The 23855-nt window shown below is 37.4% G+C and overlaps 1 protein-coding gene across 1 annotated transcript; it reads left to right on the top strand.

Moving 5' to 3' along the window:
* Positions 1–333: 333 nt before the first annotated feature.
* On the top strand, positions 334–23230 carry GNAT3 (G protein subunit alpha transducin 3). The gene is made up of 8 exons (XM_027679461.1): positions 334–451; positions 6858–6900; positions 9608–9749; positions 13073–13230; positions 17100–17228; positions 21260–21389; positions 21596–21749; positions 23040–23230. Exons 1-8 carry the CDS (start codon positions 334–336, stop codon positions 23228–23230), a joined length of 1065 nt encoding a protein of 354 aa, XP_027535262.1.
* The last annotated feature ends 625 nt before the right edge of the window (positions 23231–23855 follow it).

Genomic DNA, 23855 nt, shown 5'->3' with positions numbered 1-23855 from the left:
TTATTGTTTCAAGACATTCTGCACATTTCCTCGAAGCCTGTGAAACTGGAGCCTCTCTGAACAAAAAGAGACCGAGGTTTGATCTTGAATGGATAACTTTAATTCTATGACATCATAGCACTACATTTTTGTGTCCCTATGTAAATCCTTGACTATGGCATCTCCAAGTCACATGATAGGTGAAAAAGGACCATTTGGTTTGAAAGCTGACCACAGAGGTTGAATGGGATTTTTAAATTCTCTTTAAGCTCAGGCTGTTGTCCTTCTGAATTAAAGCAACCTCTCTGATAAGAATTATATCATCTGGACAAACAGGATTTTTAGCACCTCAAGATGGGCAGTGGAGCCAGTTCAGAGAGCAAGGAGTCAGCTAGGAGATCCAGAGAACTGGAAAAGAAACTCCAAGCTGATGCAGAGAGGGAAGCCAGGACGGTCAAACTACTACTGTTGGGTAAATAGAATAAAAATTGCTCATGATTCTTTTCCATTGAGGGGTTGTTTAGCTCTGGAATTATATTTCAGTACAGTGAATTTCCCACTCCTCACTATTTTAATTGAAGAAGACAATTCTATAATATGTGTATGAAATGTTTTCTGGTTGTGGCCACTCATGAAGTCACAAGGAATAGGCTGGAAATGGCCATGATACTGTATGTATTCAATTTTAAATGTTTGACTTTGAAAAATTTTAAGTGAAAACCTACTGTTAGAGTGAATGTTATGATACTTGCTTACAAATAACATAGCACAGATTTTTTTTTTGTTTTTCCGTGGATCCATACGCATTCATTTGCAGGAGGATTAAATAAGATAACTGGTTACAATCCATAGGTGTCACAAGGTTGATATTGTTTATTTTCCAAAGTGTGGCACTTCATTTTTTACAGAAGTAGAAAGTGATTTAGAATGGCTTTTTTGATGTATAAAAATGATATTGTGGAGAGTGGAATGAAAAGTATTGAGATGAATACAGATGAATATTCTCATAAGCTACTACTTCTAATTCACATTATGATCAATTTATTAGCAGCCAGAGGCTCTACTGGCAAAAGAAAAAAATATTTTTCTTTATATATCTTTATTCTTGTATCTTCTTTACCTTAGTACTATGCATGAATATCCAAGAATGTAATAACACTTCCACTGTCTTAATATTTTTCTTCTAACAGTATGATGCCTATTATAAGAATTTACATTGGTTTCTCCCAATGAATAGAAAAACAGCCTTTGATCATTGAAATGTTTCTCATTTTTCCTTCATTGTAACCTCAGTGCTTACAAATGCTTTTAAACTGACATTTATTCAGATGTAACTAGATCCCTTAGATAAAGTAAATCGACTTAACTCTGTTGTTTTGTATCTTATGCAGAAAGTCTATTTATACTTGTTGAGAATCTATTATTATTCAAAAACAAATAAGAAAAAATCATACAGATTTTTCAAATAATAATGTTAAAGTAGCAGTTTGAGACACTTAATGTACCATCAGGATTCAGATTGCAGCTTACAAAGCTTTTCAGTCCAGCAGAGAATGCAAAGATTTTCTGTGCCACATTTATATAAAATATTGTCCCTACTGAGGCAAGCTTAAGTTGGTCAAAAAAAGCCCCAGAACATTATTTTCATTTACATTTTATGAAAATTCAAATAATTTTTATGTATTGTTAAAAAAGGAATTAGGACATCAAGTTAGAACCAGGGTCCATCTACTTGAGCATCCTGTCTCTGACCTTATCCAACCTTATCCATGAGGAAGATGTAAGAAATCCTTTAAGAGGAATATATAGGATAAAGAGGAATTTTCCAGATAAAGAGGAATTTATAAGTTAAGCAGTTTGATCTTCAAGCTTTTATGCCTTCACCATATTAGTGAAGGTTGTTTTACACCAGGACACAAACTAAATTACCGACCCCCCCGCCCCTGCTGAACTTACGTATGTATTTAGTATTAAGGACTGTAGATTTAAATGTTTCCTAAAGTATATAATCAGTCTTTTTCTGACACTATTAATATCAATCTCGAGACACCTTTAGTAAAATACTTTGAGATTCATTGCAAGCTATGTGAAAAAAACTTCTATTTAATTCATTTCAAATCTGAACATATTTCAGTTTCCTTAACTACATAAGCACTCTTTTCATAAGACAAGATGATGATTAGGATCTGAAATATTTTCTTTATAGATTTCTACAATATCTTCCTTTACTTGTGTCATACATGATAAGAATTCAAATTTGTCAGTGGGTAACATTTTGGAAGGCTTTTTCTTCCTGTTACAACAGATCATAAGGTCTTGGTAAAAAACATGTTGAAGAGAGAAAAAAATATCATGGGCTTAACAGATTAAATTTTCTTGTTCTTAAAAAAGCAAGAGGTGAATTAACTGTGAGTCTGTTTGGAACCTATTGCACTGCCAAAGTGTCTCTTGAACACCTGGAACTACAGATGCTGAAACAATGTGTATAAGGGGCACTATGTATCCCCTTCCAGAGGGACTGTGTGAAATGGCCAGATAGGAGAGGATTAAATCTACTGTGTTCAGATTTGTACCTGTTATCTTTCCATACCTTTGAGGTGATCTCAAACATTATACAAATTTTGGACTTCATAAGTCAAGGGCAGGTCTATTCAAGACAGCCTAGTCCTACCTTAATCCTAGGTTTCTGTTCAGTCAGACCTTATGCTGCCTCTGTACTGCAGAGCAGATGTCACCATTGTTTCTTTTTGCAATGGGCAGATTTGTAGAAAACACTCAGAAAAAAATCGATATGTATATCATAAGTTTTTCAGTGTGATCATTTTGTGCGTAATTACATATAAAATGTAAAAACCCCAATGTATACTGACCAATTCCTGAGGTGATTATTAATATCTAGTGTGGTGCCTCTGTGTCCTCCAATGGGTCCCTTAGTAAAAAAGAAATTATATTCAGAAAACAAAGACACTACATTTCTTTATGTTAAGTTCTATGACCTGGGCAAACACATTATCTGGCTGAGGTGATCTGTAGTTTATATGACATGCCCAAATAAACTGGGGGAGGAGGGGAATTATGTCAATTCTGACATTCCTCACAAGTTGCCCAGGAGCCAAGAGGGTTAAAATCTTTATGTGAAGTGTTCCCATGCTGTCAAAGCTGTCCCATCCCCCAACAAACCTGTTATCTATATCTATACTTCCAAAAAATCAGGTTGTTTTATGAGTCTGGAACAAACTCCAAGGTGAAAGTTTTATTTCTTTTGTATCAGGGCCCTATCTGGCCTGCCCTATCACATGCAGTTTATATACTTTGCGGGATTCTAGTTTGCAATTTATTGGTGTGCAAAGTACAGTGTACATTTCAAATATGGCCAAAATAGCTGATACTCACAGTGATGTTTCACAGGAATAAGAACTTAGATTCAGTTTAAATAACCATTAAAACTTTCAAGTTATTTATTTTCTAAGTATTACTCCATGTCCTCACTATCTACAGTTTTCAGTGTCAGGACAAAACTCACCCTAAATAGACCTGGTCTTCCTCAGCTCACTTTACTCTCTTTAAGGCTAACCTAGTTTAAATAGTTGCTTCAGGGGAACAAAAATTGAAGCTGTTTGTTTTGGTAGCAAATATTTTTCTCCACTGACTATAAAAGGTCTCTAGTAAGTAGTAGTGTAGAAATTTATAGTTTGGGTATTCAAAATCAGTTAAATGAATCAGTTACTGTGGTACTGAAACTTAAGTTCCTGTTATTAACACCTGAACTGGAAACAGCACAAGGACAGTCTGATAATCCTATTGATGGGAATGCACTGATTTTCTTATTTAGGGGGTGGATCAGCATTTAAGGACTTCATTCTCTCAAGATGGTTAGAGCTTAGATTTTTCCCCTAGTTCTTTCTCTTGTGGAGTAAGTTCGTTGAGTCTCGTAAGAGGACCAGGAAGACAGGATTTCCAGTCTGGGTCACAATGTCCAGAGCTCTGAATGGCAAAGACAAGGCTTAGGAAGATGCGTGAAACATTTTCTGATTTTAATTTGAATATTTTCTTTTCCTGCTTTTTGCTAGTTTATGTCATTGTCAATGTTTTTTCTGACAGGTTTCAAACAGAGGATTCAATAAGGTTTTTTTTATTTCCTTACCTTTAAATATGGAAACTTTCTTAAACTAAACCTTTCCTTCCAGATAGTTAATAATTGTAAAGACATAATAGCTCTTGATCAGAGACACAAAAGCACCTTAATATATACAAACAACTTTCTTCAATGTCTCAGCAGATGCCAGTCCAGAAAGGAGCTTCTACTCTCCACAGCCATTCTAACAAATTCTGCTTAGAAAAACAGTAATGTCAAGTTACAGCTGAGGGCCTGGGTTCTTTTCTGTTTTGAATTTGAGAGATTCTCACTCATTTTCAAGGCACTTCCAGTTTTTTCTCTATTTCTGCTCTGGCTTAATGCCTTGGTGACCTGCAGAGAAAGGGTTGAGCAATCCCAGAGCAACAGGGAAATTTGTGTCAAGCTGCTGGGGGACAGCTCCTTTGCAGCCATGCTACATGGCACTTCTTCTTGAGTCTCCCGTTCAGCCCCAGGGTGACCAGAACCATGATGGGCTTGAGACTTGGTGGGATGAAGCTCTGGAATACCCAAAGCAAGAAGAGATGCAGGTTACAGCTAGCCAGAGTTCTGCATGTACAGCACCTCACTGAAGGTGGATATGGCATGGCCTGTGACACAGTGAATGTGATCTCCGGGAGGAAGGGTCAACCTTACTGGCAGTGGGGACACATTTCAGCTCCCAGGAGTGGTCTCAGAGTTTCAGGCATTGACTGAGACTTTTGTGCTTGTATTCTCTGGGCATTGATTCATGTCAAGGAAATAGTGACAGAAATGAGAGGGAAATTTGAAAAAGCTAGAGTTTAAATATGTGAAATGTAAAATATGGGCTATGACATTTAAACTTTCTGAGTTCCAGGACAAGACTAATTTTGGTCTGAGTTCTCATCTTTTATTTAGAAAATCTAGGCTTAAAGAAGATGCCTTCAGCTCCCTGCATAGTCACATAAAGTCTTTTGTAATGCACTATTCCCATTGTTTCTGCAAGAACAAGGCTACTACAGTGGGTTGAAATGCAGGTCTGTCCCTGTTCTCCCACTCTGGGGACTGGCCAGAGGAGGAGGCTGCACGGGAAGGGGAAGGAATAAAGGAAGCAGATGCAAAGTAACTTGTTCCTGACCCAATTCCTGTTGGACCCAGTGTTGCTACAGCTAACATGATACTCCAGAGTGAAGCCAAAGTCTGAAAGTCATCTGTTGTTTAGATAAAGGCATTATTGGATCATAAAATAAAGATGAGCAGAGGCAGAAAAATGCATCCAAAATATATAAATTATGCCTCCCACTCTATTTTAACATTTTCTTTCAGATCTGGAAGACAGGTTCATTTCTATGTTATGATTCCTGGCATCTTTCTGTGAGGTGAATATATGAATTCTCAGCACAGCCTCCTCTCTTCCCTACAAAAAGTGTAGCAAATACCACCTTGCTGACAGGGTTTTACCTAGTTCTTCAGAAGAGCACGGAAAGAATAATAAATGATCTACAGCGAATTTGCATTTTTTCCAAACTGTGGCAGATGGCAGCATCAGCCCATTTTGCATGGGCTTGTTTTTCTCCCACATTTCTACCCTTCCCACCATGGGTTTCAGAAAATGCTTTGCATGTGGTTTGCTATCTGTTGTGATTCATTTGAGTAAATTAATCCCTGCCATTTGAATGTTATTAGCTTTACAAAATGTGTTTGGAAAGTCTGTAATCGGTTTGTTCTGTTCACTGAGAAGCCCTTGGTTAAAAAACCTATGCCCCAGATTTTCTCTTTTGTCAGAAGTATTTGACACCATCCCGTGAGTCAAGTAATAATCTACAAAGAGAAAAGCAGTGATGAATCCTGTCCCATGGATTCACATTCAAAGTTGAATCCTCTCTTTAGGTGCTTTCAAAATCCATCTTTTGTTGGGCAGCTCTTGCCAACCCTCATCACTCTCATTGACCGAAGATGATAGTCACTCATGTTGATTTCCAATGGAGACAGTTTACATTGTGCTTACTCACTTTCCATGAGATAAGAAGGCAAATTAATTGTACATAATCTGGTCAAACCTATGCCCTAGTTCTGCAACTGGCTGTGCAAGCAGATGCCTGTACCTCCCTGACAGCTGTGAGGTTTTCCTGCAGAATCATTCCCAAGCTGGAACTGCTGTGCTGCTCTGGAGGTTTCCCACTCCCAGCCACACTACTTCATGGCAGAACACACGGGGCAGAGGAACTGACAGAACACCAGGGTCAAGTCTTGTGCTCATGTGCTGCCTTTGCATCATGAGCTTGACCACATGCAAGTTTCCACATTCTGCTTTTCCAGTTTCTCAGAGAGGCTGGCTAAAGGGCATGGGGCTCACTGGTTTGGCTTATAAAAGGTCATAATACACATTAAATCAGCAGCTACAAATCATGCAATGAATAGGACACTATCAGAAGCTGTAGCTAGTTCATGTCTTCCTGCCCATCAGCCAGAGGTGAAATCAAAATATGACCCATATTTCACTTCCTTGCTAATTAAAAAGTCTATATTTTTCTCCTAACTGACTGAACTTTCCTTTGTTTTTAAGTGTCCCTTTCTTTTCCAGAATCATAATTTGTACCAAGATTTTGTTCTTTTTAAATCCAATTGGACATTAGAGAGGGTTTATAGTTAGTACAATGGGAATCTAAAACATCCGTACATTTCTTCATAGATAGAAAATTCTGTGTTCCAGAGAGTTATTTTTAGTACTTGCTTCTTATTCATCTATCAATCACATCTTCTCAACATTCCCTTTCTGCAGGTGCTGGAGAGTCAGGGAAGAGCACTATTGTAAAGCAAATGAAGTAAGTATCTTGATACGCATATAAGTTGTTGAATTTGGTATTTGTAGTATAAGCTATCTAGCTAATGACTTATTACAATGTTTATGCTTATTTGAATAAAATGCAAAGAAATATCATTCAAATCAAGTTATCATTCAACTGCACAATAAATAACAAGTCACTTTGTAAGCACCAATCTCTTCCTGTGTAAAAATCAAGGAAACTGTTTTACGAAAGCAGTAATACTAATCTGAATTTAAGTTCCCCTACCTATTTAATATCTTCACCAATGCATTTTAAAGAGTTAAATAAAAAATATTGTGTCATAAGAACAATTTTCTATTATATAAGTAGCTCATTTTGTAATAAGACAGATTCAGAACCATCCATCAAATACTTTGCTAACCCTTTTTCTCAGTTAAATGGTGGATAAACTTATTCTTGGTTTGAGTTCCATTCAGGAGAACCTCCCTATTCAGCAAACTATTGAAGTGTATTGTGCTCAAAGTTTCCCCAAATAGGAGCAGATTAAATGCTCCTCTGAACTGAGCACTTTAAGAAGGCTGATAAGCCTTAACAGCATGGAGGAGGGGGCAGAACAGTGCAAAGATGAAAGTTATATTTAAAGCCCTGTGCTGTCAACTTGATCACAAATATGAATTATTTTACAGGAAAACTGTTCAAAAAATTATCATTTTTCATATAAAATGTCATCTTTCTGTCACAACCAATGACTTCTTTTTAAGGAATTTTTTTCAGTTAAAAAAAACCAAACAACAATTTCAGTTTTGGTGTGGGTTTTTTTTCAGTGAAGCTTAATATTTTCCAAAGAAGGCTGAAACAAAAAAAAATAATTTTGCTGAAAATAACATTTTCACCAAAATAATGGAAATTTTACTCCTATTAATATAATATTCTCATTAATAAACCTCAGTTTTTTCAGTCTGAAGATTTCAATCAAAGTTATATCCGTCCACTGGGCTTTGCACAATATCTACTGATGCTCAAAATATAGATATACTGCAAGGCCCTAAAATGATGGGGATGGTTATGAGAGACACTAGAAAGGAAAAACAATCTCTTGAGCTCTGTGCTTCTAACTACATAATTTCCAATGTGTGATCTAACTTTTTAAAACAAAGTTGGATATCTCTGTGGTATGCTCTAAGTTAGCAGTACAAAGTTACTACAAATAATTCAGCAAATGAAGTGCAGGAAACAAAATATCTGGTCATCATGCCTGTTGAGACTGAATCAAAGCCACCTATCTAAAAAGGAGCCTTTATTTGTGAACAAAAAAAACCCCAGAAGACTGCATCCATAAAAAGGGGAGATTTCTGCTCCGGGAGCTCCCCTTTTTCTTTCTCCCAAGTTCAATAAGATTCCTTTGAATCTTTCAGAATTCATTTGAATTCAGGCTGAAAACAGCATTCAAAAAACTAAAGCTTCAAAAGAGAGTTTATAGACTTACCTGGTCTAGAAGTGATTGGGAAAACGTTTTAGAGAGCCCTTTATTCCTATAGATACTATTCTTACAGGCACAAGAAGACAACTTTTGAGTTTTCTGACATCCATAAATCAGAGACGTATTAAGACACATCAGTTGTGACCTGGGTTTTGCATGTATGTGAGTGAATTATTTTCTGACAGGGATGACTTCTCCCCTGGAAGGGCAAATCTCCCCAAGACACACACCTGTACTCATTCTGGGCTAACCTGTCAGATCCTTTCACATCACCCCTTTCTGCTTGTGTAGCTCTGTCCAGACTGTGTCGCTGGCAAGACCAGGGTGAAAAAAAGCAAACCCCAAAGACCAGAAAATCTTTATTTGACAACTTGGCCTTCATCTCTAAACATCTGAGGTCAGGAATAACAGAGCCTCGGTTCCAGCAGCAGCCGAAGCAGTTTGGTGTCTGTTCATTGAGAGTACACTCCATCCAAATGGGTGAAGATTTTGTCCTTTTTCACAACTCATGGAAAAAGATGTCTCTGAGTCATGATATAATCTGTACACTAATTCAGAGAACTTTAACCACATGCTATTCTCCAGTCAAGGAGAATTATGAAATGATAATCTCTCTGTCAGAATCAGATTACTGAAATGGATTGCTAAGGTTCTTTACCCTCTGAAGTAATATGCATGTCTCCAAAGCCTGTAGATAATAAGAGTAAGACCTTTCTATAACTAGAAATTGTAACTGATGTACAAAGAAATATTAAAGATTTTTTTTCTTGTTTTCTTGATAAGAGCTTCACGGTGTTGAAATATTTTTTGCAATAATTTTTCTACCTAGGTAAGATTCTGGATAAAAATGAGACTGACTAAATAAGCAATGTGACAGCCCATGACTAACATTGCAGTTTCCAATAATAAAAGATTTGGCATCTAAGTACAGCAATACACCTTGCCCTATACCTGCAGGGATGGACCTGGGTCCTGTTCCAGAATCGTACATTATCTTATATTGATGCACAAGGTGAAAAAACAGTGCCTGTTCAGTTAGATTGGGTTCACAGATTTAACCTCACATAGATGAAGAAATTGCTCTTTCCCTGTTCTAGCAGAATAGGCAGATCAACCATTGATTAATGTTTTTCCAAGGACCAAATGGATTAAGTTCTTTTTTCTGCTGACCACAAAAGCATCTGATCCAATTTTTCATTCCTTTCTTTTTTTTCTTTTGAATGCATCCTGTAAAGCTTTTTTTTCTTTTTTTTTTTAAACCAGGATCATCCATAAAGATGGTTTCACCTACCAGGAACGCATGGAGTTCAGACCTATCGTTTACAGTAACACCGTGCAGTCTATCCTGTCTATTGTGAAAGCAATGACTAAGTTAGGAATCAGTTATGAAAATCCTGCTAGAACTGTGAGTATGATAATCTTTATCATGAAATAGACATTGAAACACTTTTTTTGGTAGTATAATAGCAGAGACTAGTAGAACAAAGAGGGTCCAGTATTTTCTTTATGACAGTGGAAACCAATTATTGCTTGAGTTACATGTGAAAAGATGTATTTTTGTTTTCTCAAGACTGATGCCCAAAGGTCTAACCTTTGCATAAATTGCCATTTTGATTGTTAAAAAGAAATGTTCGACTTACAAAGACAGTATGAAAAAAAAAACAAACAAAACCCAACAGAACCTTTTCTTAACTGCTTAGTCATTTATTGCTATTGGGAAACATAAAAAAATATTTCCCTTTTATGAACAAACCTTGGGGTTCAGCCATGTAAGGAAGGGTCATGTAGACTTGTTGGGAGCATTTCAGTTTGGCATTGCTCCTGGAGCAGAGACCTCCCTGTTGTATGAATGCAGTGCTGGCCCGCTGGCACCATGGGGAAGTGGAGTTCGACTTTCCTGGCACAACTGTCAATCCTCTGCACAGGCACATAGAGGCAAAGCCACAACAAGGAAACCTGCTATCTTTTGTCAATCACTTTTCTTCTCTGTGCAATGATTTAGTCTATTGCCTGTAATTCAGACCTTGCCGAGAATTTCTCAAAGGCCTGTCAGAACAGCGGTTGATTCCAGTTTTGGCAAATTCTACCTAATCCCTAGAGGTTTATCTTGGAGGGAATAACATCTGCTTATCTGAAAGAGCTTTTCTTGTTCCAAAAGTCTACATTTCATTATAGTGACATGTGGTACTTTGACCTAAAAAATGATAAACAAAAACTTGAGAGGTTACTAAAGCTCACACAGGCATTTGACAAAAATAGAAATTAAATGTTTTCCATGAATGCAAATCATTCAAATAAGCATAACAAAGCCCAAAAGCAGCACACAGAAAATAGGACAATGTTAACGTGCTGTACTGCGTAAGGACTTGTCAACCAATCTACACGGCCTAAGACAGCTGGACCTTGCAGCATCTAGCCACAGGTCCTGGCTTAGCCCATGATATCTTAGCCCATGGTCCAGACTCTCTTTGCCACCTGTAATTAAAATATGTTCTTCCTGTGCCCTAGTTTCAGTCTCTTTTCTCAGCCCTGCCAAATTTTCTGAGATATTTATACATGCTCACTCTATGCCAGTTTCATAGACATTCTTTTCAAGGGATTTCACAGCCTGGAGAACTGGGAATTGAAAATTTTTGTTAAATAGCCCAGTTCATTTCTTAGCATTATATATAACCAAATGCAGAAAACACAGCTTTTGTAAGTTTATCATTTATAGCACAGTCAGTGCACTCTTACTGTCATTGCAGAATAGGCCTCCAGGAACATGGTTGAATACAATTGTATAAAATATTTGCAGTGCCTGTCTTCTTTTCCCCCCAAACTGTGTAAGAACAATCTGGATGTGAGTTTTAAAGAAAATAGAAATTTGGGTCACATTTATTTGAATCGCCACTAACCCTTGCCCTTTCTCCCAAGAACCCCAAAAAACTTAGCTTCCATTTCACATAAAATCATAAGTCATTGATAAGCTTGAGTTGTTTTGAGATAAGCTTTGATTTCAGTTTACTTTGCTTTTTTTCTGTTCCGAACCGGATTTAACTGCCTAAAGTTGTCTAGTCCAAGGACTGCGATTATCTTGGTCTCGAAAGCAATGGGTTTACCCATGTTCCAGGTCTGCCTGCAAATATCTCTTACTGGTCCTTAAAGAGCCTCGGAACTTAATTTAAAAACATCTGTTCTGGGGAGGAAGGTAATTTTTTCTTTCTAAAGGCTCATTCCAATCTATTTTTAATATGAAAATCATCTGAAGCCTGTGTAAGTGACAGTGAGAAACAAAACGTTGCATAAATCAGGTTTATGATAAGCTCAATCTGCTGCTTAATCTTCCTTCAGTATGTAAGCACCAAAATCCATATTTGCCACCTTTCACATAATAATCAATGAACATTTACCCCGCACCTGGAGGCTCTGAGCTCAAGGCTTCTTGATGGAGGCCATTCAACCAACAAATCCAACCTAGTACGTGGATAACTGTAATCATTACATGATATGTCATATCTTGAAGGAGAGAACATTCAAACTCATATCTTGAAGCTGAACCCTGGAGACAAATGCAGGGCACACAAGAGAAAGCATGACCCAGTTCTGCTGATCCCAGCACTGCATGAGAAGATGAGGGTGTAAAAGGAGATGGTGGGGTTTAATGTAGAAGAGCAGTTATAGAGCTGTCCACCCTCCTTGTTCCAATAAGGGCAATTTTCTAGTGGTAATTTCCCCCTTTTTTTTTCCCATGATAACTCAATTTCTCCAAAATTTCAGAAAACATGCAGTGTTTCATATTTGTTTCTGACTTCTATGAAGTTTCCATAAACTTCACTTTCTATTGAGAGATAAAGATATAGCACATTCCTAAAATAAATTATTGTGAAGATGTTTTCTATTTTTGAATAAAACATACTCCCTGCCAAAACAGTGTCTGTCAGAATCCATTTATACTGTTGCAACTATTGACTGAGAGTCACTTCAGTTGTCTACTTATACAACTAGGAAGGAATTATATTTTATAATTATTCCCTGCTGTGGCAGTGTATCAAATGACTCTATTTTAATCATGCTTTTTATTCACAGTGCATCCCTAAGCTGTTAACTACTGAAAAGAAATATTTTTAATGTAATAGACTACTGGAAATATTTTTGATTTGACTACAAAAGGAAGAAATTATAGAATAATATATTTAAAATATTTAGGATTTGTTCTGGTGCAGGTTTCTTCTTCCCCACATAAAGAACATATAGGAAATCCATTCACTAGTTGTATTCACTTTGCCACATTTCTCACTGTGGCCTAAAGCTAAAAATTTTTTCTTTCAAATACATTCAAAAATACATTTATCTATAGATTTCTGCTTAGATATAGTTAACTTTAAATATCCTTTCTAATTTAATTTTTGATACCCTAGTACTCCCTCTTACAATAAAAGCTTTCCTTCCAAATTGGACTTTTTGTGAATACTTGTGCCAGGATGAAACCGAGACCTTGTATGAACAAAACAAAAAAAATTGAAAAGATGGAAACTCTGTGTATCATGATTTAAGTCTAACCTTGGCACTAGGGAAAGTGAGCTTATAAAAGGATGTTTACACACACAGAGACAAGAACAGCTACCTGGAAAAAAAAGTGAAAATGAGAAATTTTTGCCCCTGCGACTCATTATAAACCAAGCACGTCTTCAGGGAGGTGGAGGGGCACAGCGCACTTGCACAATATTTACTGAAATTTCTCTTTAGGAAGATGAAAGGAAGCTGTGTGCCATGGCAACAACTCTGGAGGATGGCAACATGTCTTCTGAATTGGTTGAGCTCATCAAACAGCTGTGGCGCGACGGCGGGACCCAGGCCTGCTTCGCCAGGGCAGCAGAGTACCAGCTCAGTGACTCGGCAGCCTAGTAGGTGACAGCAGCTGCTGAGCAGCTGGCTACTGCTGCATGGACAGCTAGGAAGGCTTGAGACAAGAACTACCCCTCATGTGCAGCAAATGGAGATTATTGTTCAGAAAAAGAATGAGGGTTTTTTGCTAATGTTCATGACATATTAGAAATGTTTAACTAAAGGAAACAAGTGAAATTAAGGAACAACTTGTTTCTGTGTTTGTTTAAACCATAAAAAGAAAGAAAAGAAGGGTCTGTTCTCTCTCTGGGTAATTCTACAATTGACAAAATGGGGGAAAGGGTGAATTGAAACGGGTTAGGTTCTACCTAGAGTTGTACTTTCTACACATTTCAAGCTGCTAAATGTAAGCCTGGAGAAAACTATAAAATCTTTCCTCTAAACTATTCCAGCTGCATGGATAGGTGTTCCCTGGGCCATTACCATGTCAGCATCCAGCTGAGTCAGTGGTGCTGCAGCCACTCTCTAACCTGACTGCCTCAGTCTCCTTTCTGTCCTGGGAGGTGGCAGACACATAAGCAGAGGACTAGGGATGATGCTCAGCTCTGACCCCACAAAGGGTCACTGTTGAGCTGGGGCACATTACTTACCTTAGATTTACTCAGTGGGTTTAGACTTTTCATGACTCCCTGGTTTGGCTGCTTCTATAGCTGTTCTTTCAGGCTACAGTCCTGCTCTGCTGTTTTCTCACTCAGCTCATACAAGACCATGAAGGGAGGTGTTAGCTGGGTCAGAGTTTTCCCACATGTGCAAGTCTTACTCTGGACCTGGGACAGAGGGTTGTTCCAGCTGAGGTCCATCTTCCATCTGCATTTGGAGGCTTCCCTGCTCCTGCAGCTCCTCCTGCAGGCTGAGGGCACCTGCAGAGTGAAGCCTTCCGAGGTGTTGGGTGTCCCTGCTACTCAGCAGGGAAAGGCATGGCTGGAGGCTGGGCTGGGAGCCAGGCAACCTGAAGGCAGTCACAGCTCAGTACTTGTACATAGTACAGGGGATATACCATGAAAATATTAAAAATTCTTTATCTCTTTATATCTTTCAAACAAGAATTAAGAATGCAAGATTCTTAAACAAAGAAAAAATACTGCCTGTATTTATTTGTGCTTTATTTGACAGTATTTATGGCAGCCTTGTATTCCTATAGCAATATATACGGCAATTTTTTGTTTCTTAACATACCCTTTCTGACAGACCCCACTGCAGTTCCCAGCACTAAAACCCTATAACAAACCATCAAAATTAAAAGGAAAAACACCTCTTTACATTAAAAAAAAAATATTACCTGTTTACCAGCTAACATTCTACTGTGTACACTATGCCTGGCAGATTAGGTTTTGTTTTCTAAAAAGAAGACAGGAGAATCTAAACTAATTCCCTCTCAGTGTTATGTTCTCTGGCATTTTTTACCTTGCAGTAGGTTTCGGTATTTAAGTAAGTTAATATAGACTGTGTCTGTAATCATTATTTATTGCTAGAGTTACATTAAAAACCACTACAGTGATATGTTTTTCATCTGCTTGAACACTTCTGAAAATCCTGCTAATCCTCTGTCTTCATCTTATGGCACCTGATGCTTCTAAAATCTAGCCTTTGGCTCTGAACCGTTAAAATCAACTTAATATTTGCCCTTGCTGCTGTGCTTCTAATGATCAGTTCAAAGCCAGCTACGGTCAATAAACCATCTAATTCTGCAGTTCAGTTTCTTTTAAAACCAAAACCCTGTTCCTCAGCTCCCGTGAATCAGCTCCTACAAAAAATATTGATTTATGTTGTGCAAACTCTGACTTTCTGAGGTTATCTTCTCTAAGACTTTTCATTATTAATTCGTGCTAATGAAGTTTGATCACTGCCTTTCCTTTGTGTATTTTAATTGGGAAAAAAAATGACATCTTCTGAATAATAGAAAAACCCCCTCTATACTAAATTTAGCCGGAATGTCTTCCTTAGACTCACCTGGAATTAATTCTGTTTTAATATGGAGTGATGAGTAAGGAAAGGGCAAAATTAAGATTATAAATTGTGACCTTAAATGTCGTTCTATAGCTACTAGTAGTACATGGTGCATCTTGCTTACTCAGTCCTTTGCCTCTCAGGGTAGAGCTCATGTCTCCTAATTCAAACCAAGAAAAGATCAGCATTTAGATTGACCTAATAATTTGTGTTCCCTCCTTTGCCAGTGAAGAGCTGGTCTGCAGTCTCCCCTTGAGGCTGCCTACAGCTTTAGGGGGAGTCTGAAGTTGCCTCTCTTGCTCCATTAGCTAGATAATTAACTTGGTCTAATTTTGTATACAGTTACAATTGTCTGTCTTGAATTGGATTTAGGCATTTGTGAACTAAGAACTATGAGAACTTTATAAGCAATTTTATATAAAAGTGTTTGGTTTAGTGCTGACACACTTTGTAAATAGCAAAATGCCTTTTGTTGCTTCCTTCCACAAGGGTGAGCTGAGATGAGTTTGCCTCAGGCCCTACTCAGAGAAACAGAGATATATTGCCTTTTTTTAAAAAAAAAACAACCAAAATACATTGTTTCCTGGCCTCAAATAATGGACAAACATTGAATTACTCAGATCAGCACTCCTTGCTGAGTGGATACCGTCTATTCAACTTAAAATGAGAAAATCCCATTTGGAAGCATTACTTAGAAACATCCAAATGAAAGATTCTAGCTTTTAAATTTCTTTATTTTATTTAATTTTATTCTATTATTATTTTTTATTATTATTTTACAAATTTATTAAATATTGCAGACAAGGATGAGGAGCTGTGAGGTTTGTTTTGGAAGCTTCTGGTTAAACTGAACAGCAGAACTCGATGCTGGGCAGACAGCATAGAGAGGGAAAAAAGGTGGCCTGAATCCTAACAAACTTTAGAGAGACAGTGTTTACTTTGTCAGAGACACGAGGCTGCAAATGGAATGGTGCCAACTGGGACACCAAAAAGCTTGAAAATGTTTCAACTGCTTTATGTGGTTTCTTGCTTTTGGCTTTGTTTTTTCTTTGAATATTAGCAGTTAAAAGGTAGGAAGTTACCCAGTCATCACCTCTTCTTTTTCTTTTGTCAATTCATAACCTCTCCAGAGATTCCTAGACCAACCAATAGAATTCACAGGCTCTGTCCAGCCATTCAGAGAAAGCTTTGTGCTCCTGGAAGACACAGGAGAAGGGTTGGTGGTAGGACAAGAGCAGGCTTCAAGATCTGGTTTGGATTCTCATTTCATGCAGATTTTATCTGTGTATGTTGGAAATAAAAGCAAGTAATCCACACCTTTCCAGGGTGTTATCAGAATACTAACGCAGGGGATCCTCAGCTACACTGAAGCTTTTGGTTTTGATTACAAAATATTTTTTTTAAATTACTGTGTACCTTCTGCTTGTAAACTGAGAGGTCTGCAGGGAAAATAGCCCTTAAAAGTGAATTCTTCCAAAATATTATGCCCTCTTTCATTTAGGAAGGAAGATACTTTTGCCAGCAGTCTGAGATGCTGTAGTGATTCCTAATGCATCTGCTTTTGAAAGATGCTTGTGGTTCTTCCCCTGTGGTGGAAAACCCCACCTGCTGAGACAAAATGGCCAAAACCCCTTACCTGACAAGGTGGCTTTTTGGCACCCCTGAGGAAAATAAGGATTTTCCTGAACGGAAATTCTCAGGAAGATATTTATTATGTACAACTAAATTACACTTCTATATGCAAGAAAAAAAAAAAGAAAGGCTCTGGACTGTGGAGCTAAGTTGTATAAAACCAGTAGCATTGAATTTAAATGTGTAATTTACAATGCGTATTTAAAAGTGGCTCAATATGAAGTGATTGTGTAATGTACTTTTCACCTTTTGATTTCACCAACCACCATTTCTTTTTTGCTCTTCTTAGTTACCTCAATGATTTGGACAGGTTGGCAATGTCAGACTATGTGCCCAGTGAGCAAGATGTTCTGCACTCCCGAGTGCAGACAACTGGGATTATAGAGACTCAGTTTTCTTTCAAGGATTTGAACTTCAGGTATGAAAGCCATATTTGACAGTTTTCTTGGGTTTTATCTTTCTTAAGTATTTTCTTTCAAAGGTATTGACCTATTATAATACGGGTAATCCCATTGTGATATCCATCTTATTTAACATTTTGACACCGTGAAAAAAGCAAGATATTTTGCTATCAGTACTCCAACTTTGAGCATATAATGAACCATTACACAGAGGTCTCAGAATATCAGGTTCTCAGAGGACATTTTTACATATGTAAGTGTCTAAAAAGCATTAGTTATATCCTCCCATTTGAATAATTGTGACATTTATGAAATTTGTCTGCCTAAATGTCCTTAACAGCATGCAAAAACATTTGATGACTATCAATTTGCATGAACTCTCAACCTTTCACTCTTCTTTTGAGAATGGTAATAACTGCTCTTAGCACTGCAATGCCCTACACTTGGAAAAAAATAAATAAATTTCTGTCCCATAGGAAATTTCAGCATTATCATTCATGCCTTCATACTCATTTAAGATGAAAAGCAAAATGCTCAGAAAAAATGTTTGAAAATAATACCTCTGAGAAATTTGACTAAAATATTTTATACATTTACTCAAGAGTTTGTTATGCTTGGTGAACCCATTAAAAACATCCAATTCCACATGAAAATGGATTTGAATGAATTATGATAGTTTCAGTGTTCTATAATGCTTTTCTCTATAGACTAAAATCCGTTTAATTCTTAATTTAAAGGCTGGGGTGCATACTGAGGAATGCAGTCTAGACAAGAAACTGCCTGTAGAGACAGACAGATTTATAAAGCATGAGCATTATAACTTTTACATTTTTCATTCAGTTTCTTTTTTTCTCCTCATGTGCCAATTAAAGACTCCCCAAGCCCTCCATGCTACCACAAAGATATTTGACACAACAGAGTTTACATATACAAGATGAGATTCTGAAGTAGATGCCCTACATATAAATTATTATCACCTATTAATACTCTGGTCACTTGTGAAAATTCAACACTTACCCACAAATTCTGTAGTACAATCTCATAGATATCATATTCTTTTTCTTTGATTAACGTATTTCCAGATGGCTTTGTAAACTGGAAATTTGAGAGCCTTCAGTTACAATCATAGTTTATGTAAGAAAGAAATTCAGGGTGGAGAAAGAAATCACCAGAGTGCAAACACTCTTTGACATGGATGTTATCAGTCCTGAATACCAGCATTAGTGTCTAGGTCTAACTGAAATGCAGCACAACTGAGAATTTAGTTACCCAAGTGTCTGTAAACAATAGGAAGGTTCCTAATGCTACCACAGATACAATCCCAGCATTTTTACCCTTTCTGCTATGCATTACAATAGTGTTAAGTGAGTAAATTCATTGCTAGTTGCAGACAGTTGAATAATAGGAGGTAAAATTACCACAAAATAGTCTGAGGGATTTGAGCTGCTGTAGGGATGCAGAGCAGTTATAAATCCATTTTAACCAGCCAGTTACTGCTACTTTGTATTATCAGAGCAGTGCAAAACAGCTGGAGGATCCTGATGACTCTGCACTAAGTTTGATAAGTACCATAGAAACATCTATAAAGAGAGGAACACTTCCACATTCAGAGTGAGTTTTGGCTGATGTACTGATTGGACTTCGGGTCACAAGCCACACATGCATAAAAAAATCCCTATGAACAGGTGCCTCATTCACCAAACACTTGTCCCTCTTCTGAACTGAGTGAGGCAGAAAACATTTTGTATCTGTACAGTAAAAGTCTAAATTTTAGTACTGTAACTGAATTACAGTTGCACAGAAAACATTGATTTTTATTTGCTCTTTTCTTAGTAGTTACTTTACTGGTTTAGTGTAATTAAGCTTTCATGTGGTCTTCAATTTGTTTCACTAATGTTGACTTAGAGTTCAGAATACATTTAAATATTTTTAAAAGAAGTTCTGATCTTCATAGGTCCTCTCCTACTGTTGTTTCTGTTGGTGTGCCAGGAAGAGTGTGACTGAAATCAGACAGGTTTTATTTTAGCCTTCAGGTCTAATATTGTGTACCATTAAATGAATATACAGCTAATTCCGTATCTGCAGCTAAGTTTTGCAAGAGCAGTTCTGGGAAAATATAGATATTTCTACACTAACTTTGACTATCTTGGTAAAATAATAAGATAATCTCATTTTCTACCACTCAGGGAGGTACTTCAGTTTTACATATGCACATGTAAAGTTCTGGGCTGGCATGAGAAGAGCTAAGCAACCTAAGATTAGTACAACAAGAACTACCCATAAGCATTGCCTCTGGCCTTGATCTTGTCATTTATTAACAGACGTCTCATGAATATTCACAGGGCCATATGCTAAAAGCTTGCAGGAAAGGGAATACAGATTCATATGATTATGAATGCTTGCAAAACTTTACTGCAGACTAAATTTTCAAGCTTTCTTTTTTTTTGTGCTGCACCACAAATCAAGGAAGGCAGTTGACTTTCGGGCACTAATCACAGCCAAAAGTCAAGACATTTTATTCATACTGCACTCACTCTTTAGTTGGTGTTCTGAACTCAGTGAAGATATGCTTGGAAGAATGCCATTACTGTTATCAAAATCTTGCTCCACAACAGCTTCCTGATTTCCAAAATAATTCACTTTTGTAGACACCCAGTGATGAAAAAAATGATTAAATGTACTAGAAAAAAATATCTCATTGCTCCTCAGCTGCAGAAACAGTTCATTATGAGCATCGGGAAGAATTTGATTTCTTCTAAGCAGGATGAAAAATGATAAATAATAACCTTTGTTACCATCAGCTGCACTGCTGATGGTGAAGAAAACAGAGGATCAATATACTGCAAAAAACAGTGTTTTAATAACAAATTCTTCTTGCTCTGTTTACTATTGACATAATTGTTTCATACCGAATGCCAATATATTCATTGCTAAAAGAATTGAGTTGTGTTTAGTTTTCAGATACTGCAGGAGATACATCCAGAGATCTAATGCATCTTCTTGAAGAAAGGGCTAATGCAACAGGAGATTAGGTTTTACAGTTTTAAGTTCAACAACAGGCAGCACAGGGAAAAGTCATTATGCACACAAGGAAAGAGAAAACCTAAGATTAGGATAAATTTGATTTTTTTATGGTCTTCCTCCTGTATAACGTAGTTGAAAAATCTTCAAGTTTGACATCTTTTATTTTGGAAAAATAGTGAAAATAATGTTCTATCCCTTATCACTGAAGAATTTAAAATGTAAGTGTGAATTTTGAATTTATAGGGCTAAGCAGAACAATGGTAGCTTTGATGACAGCTCCATCCTAGTTGGACCCTAACTAGATCCCATCTAGGTGTGCTCAATTGGCTTTGGATCCCATCTAAAGTTCATATGACTACCTAAAAGTACTACTTCCTGGCAAAGTCTGAAGGAAATTAAGGCAGACAAGGGCACCCCTACAGTTCCCCTCTACAAAAGAATGGATTCCTACTCTCCAGGAATTGCTGCTTAAAGAGCAACTAATGAGGTTGATAGGGCAGAGACCTCCCCCAGAGGCATAGTGCAGGTTGTATAGCAAGCTCAGTGATCACACCAGGGCAGTGAGCAGACAGCAAAATCTAGTTACACGTAACCAGTGGGTCAACCCATGACTCACTTCCAGTCATAAGCCTTATTGACCAATGTGTCAGCTCACAGCAAGCAAAACCATGAAGTAGCAAATGACACTGAATTTGAGGGTCTTCTACCAATGTTTCAGAACTCTCTCCTGAACAAATCCTTGCCTGCAAGTCTTAGTACTGCACTGAGCCCTTATACAGAGATGCAGAGCCCCACCTGAAAGTACTGAATGTTTTTCTTACGTGCAGGTTTTTAAGCCTTTACATTTTGTTTTATGCCCACTACAAAACCATGGACTCCTTGACCTGTTGGGATAGAAACAGATCAATATTTGGAAAAGCTGAATATTTGTCATTCATCTCCAGTTGACTCTGTGTGTTACAGCATGACTACATCCTTACTAGTTAGTGCTTTACATTGTACATATGTTATTTTTTCTGCAAAGGATGTTTGATGTGGGTGGACAGCGATCAGAGAGAAAAAAGTGGATTCACTGCTTTGAGGGAGTTACTTGCATCATATTCTGTGCTGCACTCAGTGCCTATGACATGGTTCTGGTGGAAGATAAAGAAGTGGTGAGTCAGAAGAGACAAACAACACTTTTTGCTTCTAAGTTTTAATGTACTTTCTGATGGCATATCAGAACTATTCCTGTTCCCTGATAACCATTTAAAGGCTATTACACTATATTGGTTCTTTCCAGTAAAGAACATTACAGTAAAAATGACATATGGAGATGAGATTTGTCAGTCTCTCGTATTTACCTTTTGCATCTCAACAGAACAGAATGCACGAAAGCCTTCATTTGTTCAGCAGCATCTGCAACCACAAGTGCTTTGAAGCCACTTCAATTGTGCTGTTTCTAAACAAAAAAGACCTCTTTCAAGAGAAAATAACAAAAGTTCACCTGAATATCTGCTTTCCCGAGTATAATGGTAAGTTTGGAGTGTTCAGAAGAAAATACATTCAGATGATTAGCGCAGGCCATGCATTAAAGATGGAGACTTTGACTCAGGTCACCGATATATAACCCTTTCAATATTCAGCATCTTATCTAAGCATCTAGCCTTTCTGACAAAAGAATGGTGTGAGACAGACATTGCCAGAATTCAACTCATCTCACCTACTCCTTACCCTTGTGGGTGGGTTCATCTTTCTCTCTGGAGATGCTTATTTCTCTCCATTGGTAGTAGAGGAAGCTGAATGACCCAGAAGTTTCAGAAGTGTGGTGTGATGAACCCAACCAATATTTCAGTGCAGTAACTTATCACTCACACACACCATAACCGAATCCAAGTTTTTGTCCCTATTTTGAGAACTCGTTCTATTAAGGAAGTCTGTCTCTTTTTATATGTCACAGTAGTGTCTACTGGAAATAAGAATAACACCAGATGTTCCCAGCTGATACAAGAGAATATATAAGGCTATGTCAGGAAGTGCCAGAGAAAACCCAAAATCTGTTCATATTTTAATACTAACGTAATGTATTTGGGATAGGGAGTGTCCAGAATGAAGCATGTTATTAGAAGATGGGTTCTGTGTACTACCTGAAAAACAGCATCATCACTCCATTTCTCAGGAAATAAACACAGCAACCCAAAATTGCTCAGTGGGATAATCAGACATGATGTGCTAGACTCAGTGGAGCTACACCACTTCACCCTTGCCCGAGGCTCAGACAGGATGGGAGCCAGCAAGGGCTCTCAGCAACCGCTCCCTGCTCCAGACTTACAGCGAGGCCGTGGCACCGGTGTCCACACCTGCTGTTGCTCTAAAGGAGTGCTACCAAAAGGCAGGAAAGCTGCATGAAGAAATTAAGACTGAATATAAAAGCATCTGATTTTCTTCCCTTTTTCCTTCTTCAGTTATCTCTTAATTGTTATATTTCCCACCAATTTTGTTTCTTTTCTGTCTGAATCCCTTTGAATTTGTGTGCCTTTAGTTTTCCTTCTGTTTCTCTCACTTTCTTCTCTCTCTTGAAGGTCTTTCACTGTTTCGCACTGGCTTACTCAGGAGCATTTCGCTTCAGGACTTCTGGTTAGGCATTGGAATTTAGATCTAGGGGGACAGTTTAGATACAAAATTTTCACACCTAATGAAGTTAATTCCAGTAGAAAATAATAAAAAAAAAGAGGCAGAAAAAAAAAGTTCTTGTCTCTTTGCAGCTCTTAGGAAGTACCAGTTGAAATTGTGTCTTCTCTTATTTTTGCTGGTTTTTCCACTAGGACAAAACACATTTGAAGAAGCTGCAAACTACATCAAGAAACAATTCCTAGACTTGAACATAAGGAAACAAGATAAAGAGATATATTGTCACTTGACTTGTGCCACGGACACCCAGAATGTCAGATTTGTTTTTGATGCAGTCACAGATATAATAATCAAAGAAAATCTGAAAGACTGTGGACTTTTCTAGCTGGTCGTGCTCAGAGCCTCAGTCCATTTTCCTCTCTTCATCTGATGTGCTGATCGAATTAAAAAAATCCACCAGACCAGGCAATCAGCACTTCTCAGGAAACTGGGGACACCTCAGTATTCTGTGTTTTCTAGTGATGAGAGAAAAAAGATAAAGTATAACATATAGAATATATAACTGACCTTTATTTATAATTGAAACCTTAAGAAAACTATAGCATTAAACATTATCAATACATATTTACAGTCCATTTTGTTTTCATGTTACATATACAACTAAAAATGACATACCATTAATTCAACGAAGGCAAACTCCCTAGACTTAAAAGATATATGAAAAAGAGCAGTGCCAATCTGAATATTTAATTATACTTTTTTGTTAGAAGAGCTGAGAGAAATATACATAAAAAATGCACATGTATAATATTGGCAAATGCTGTTATCCAGATTGGAAAAAATAAAACACAATAAGATGGAGGCTAAGGAGAAAAAAAATATTATAAGAGCTCAGTTCCTGGCCATAAATTCAAATTGAAACTTTTTTTTTTTTGCAATTAAAGATGAGACTTTTTAAAATATAGTTAATAATCGTACCACTCAATAGCCTCTTCAGTGCCCTGTGACTG

The sequence above is a fragment of the Neopelma chrysocephalum genome, unplaced genomic scaffold, assembly GCF_003984885.1.
Source record: "Neopelma chrysocephalum unplaced genomic scaffold, ASM398488v2 Primary Assembly neopelma1_45, whole genome shotgun sequence".
NCBI classification, from domain to species: domain Eukaryota; kingdom Metazoa; phylum Chordata; class Aves; order Passeriformes; family Pipridae; genus Neopelma; species Neopelma chrysocephalum.
This window is presented reverse-complemented; position numbering and strand designations above follow the sequence as displayed.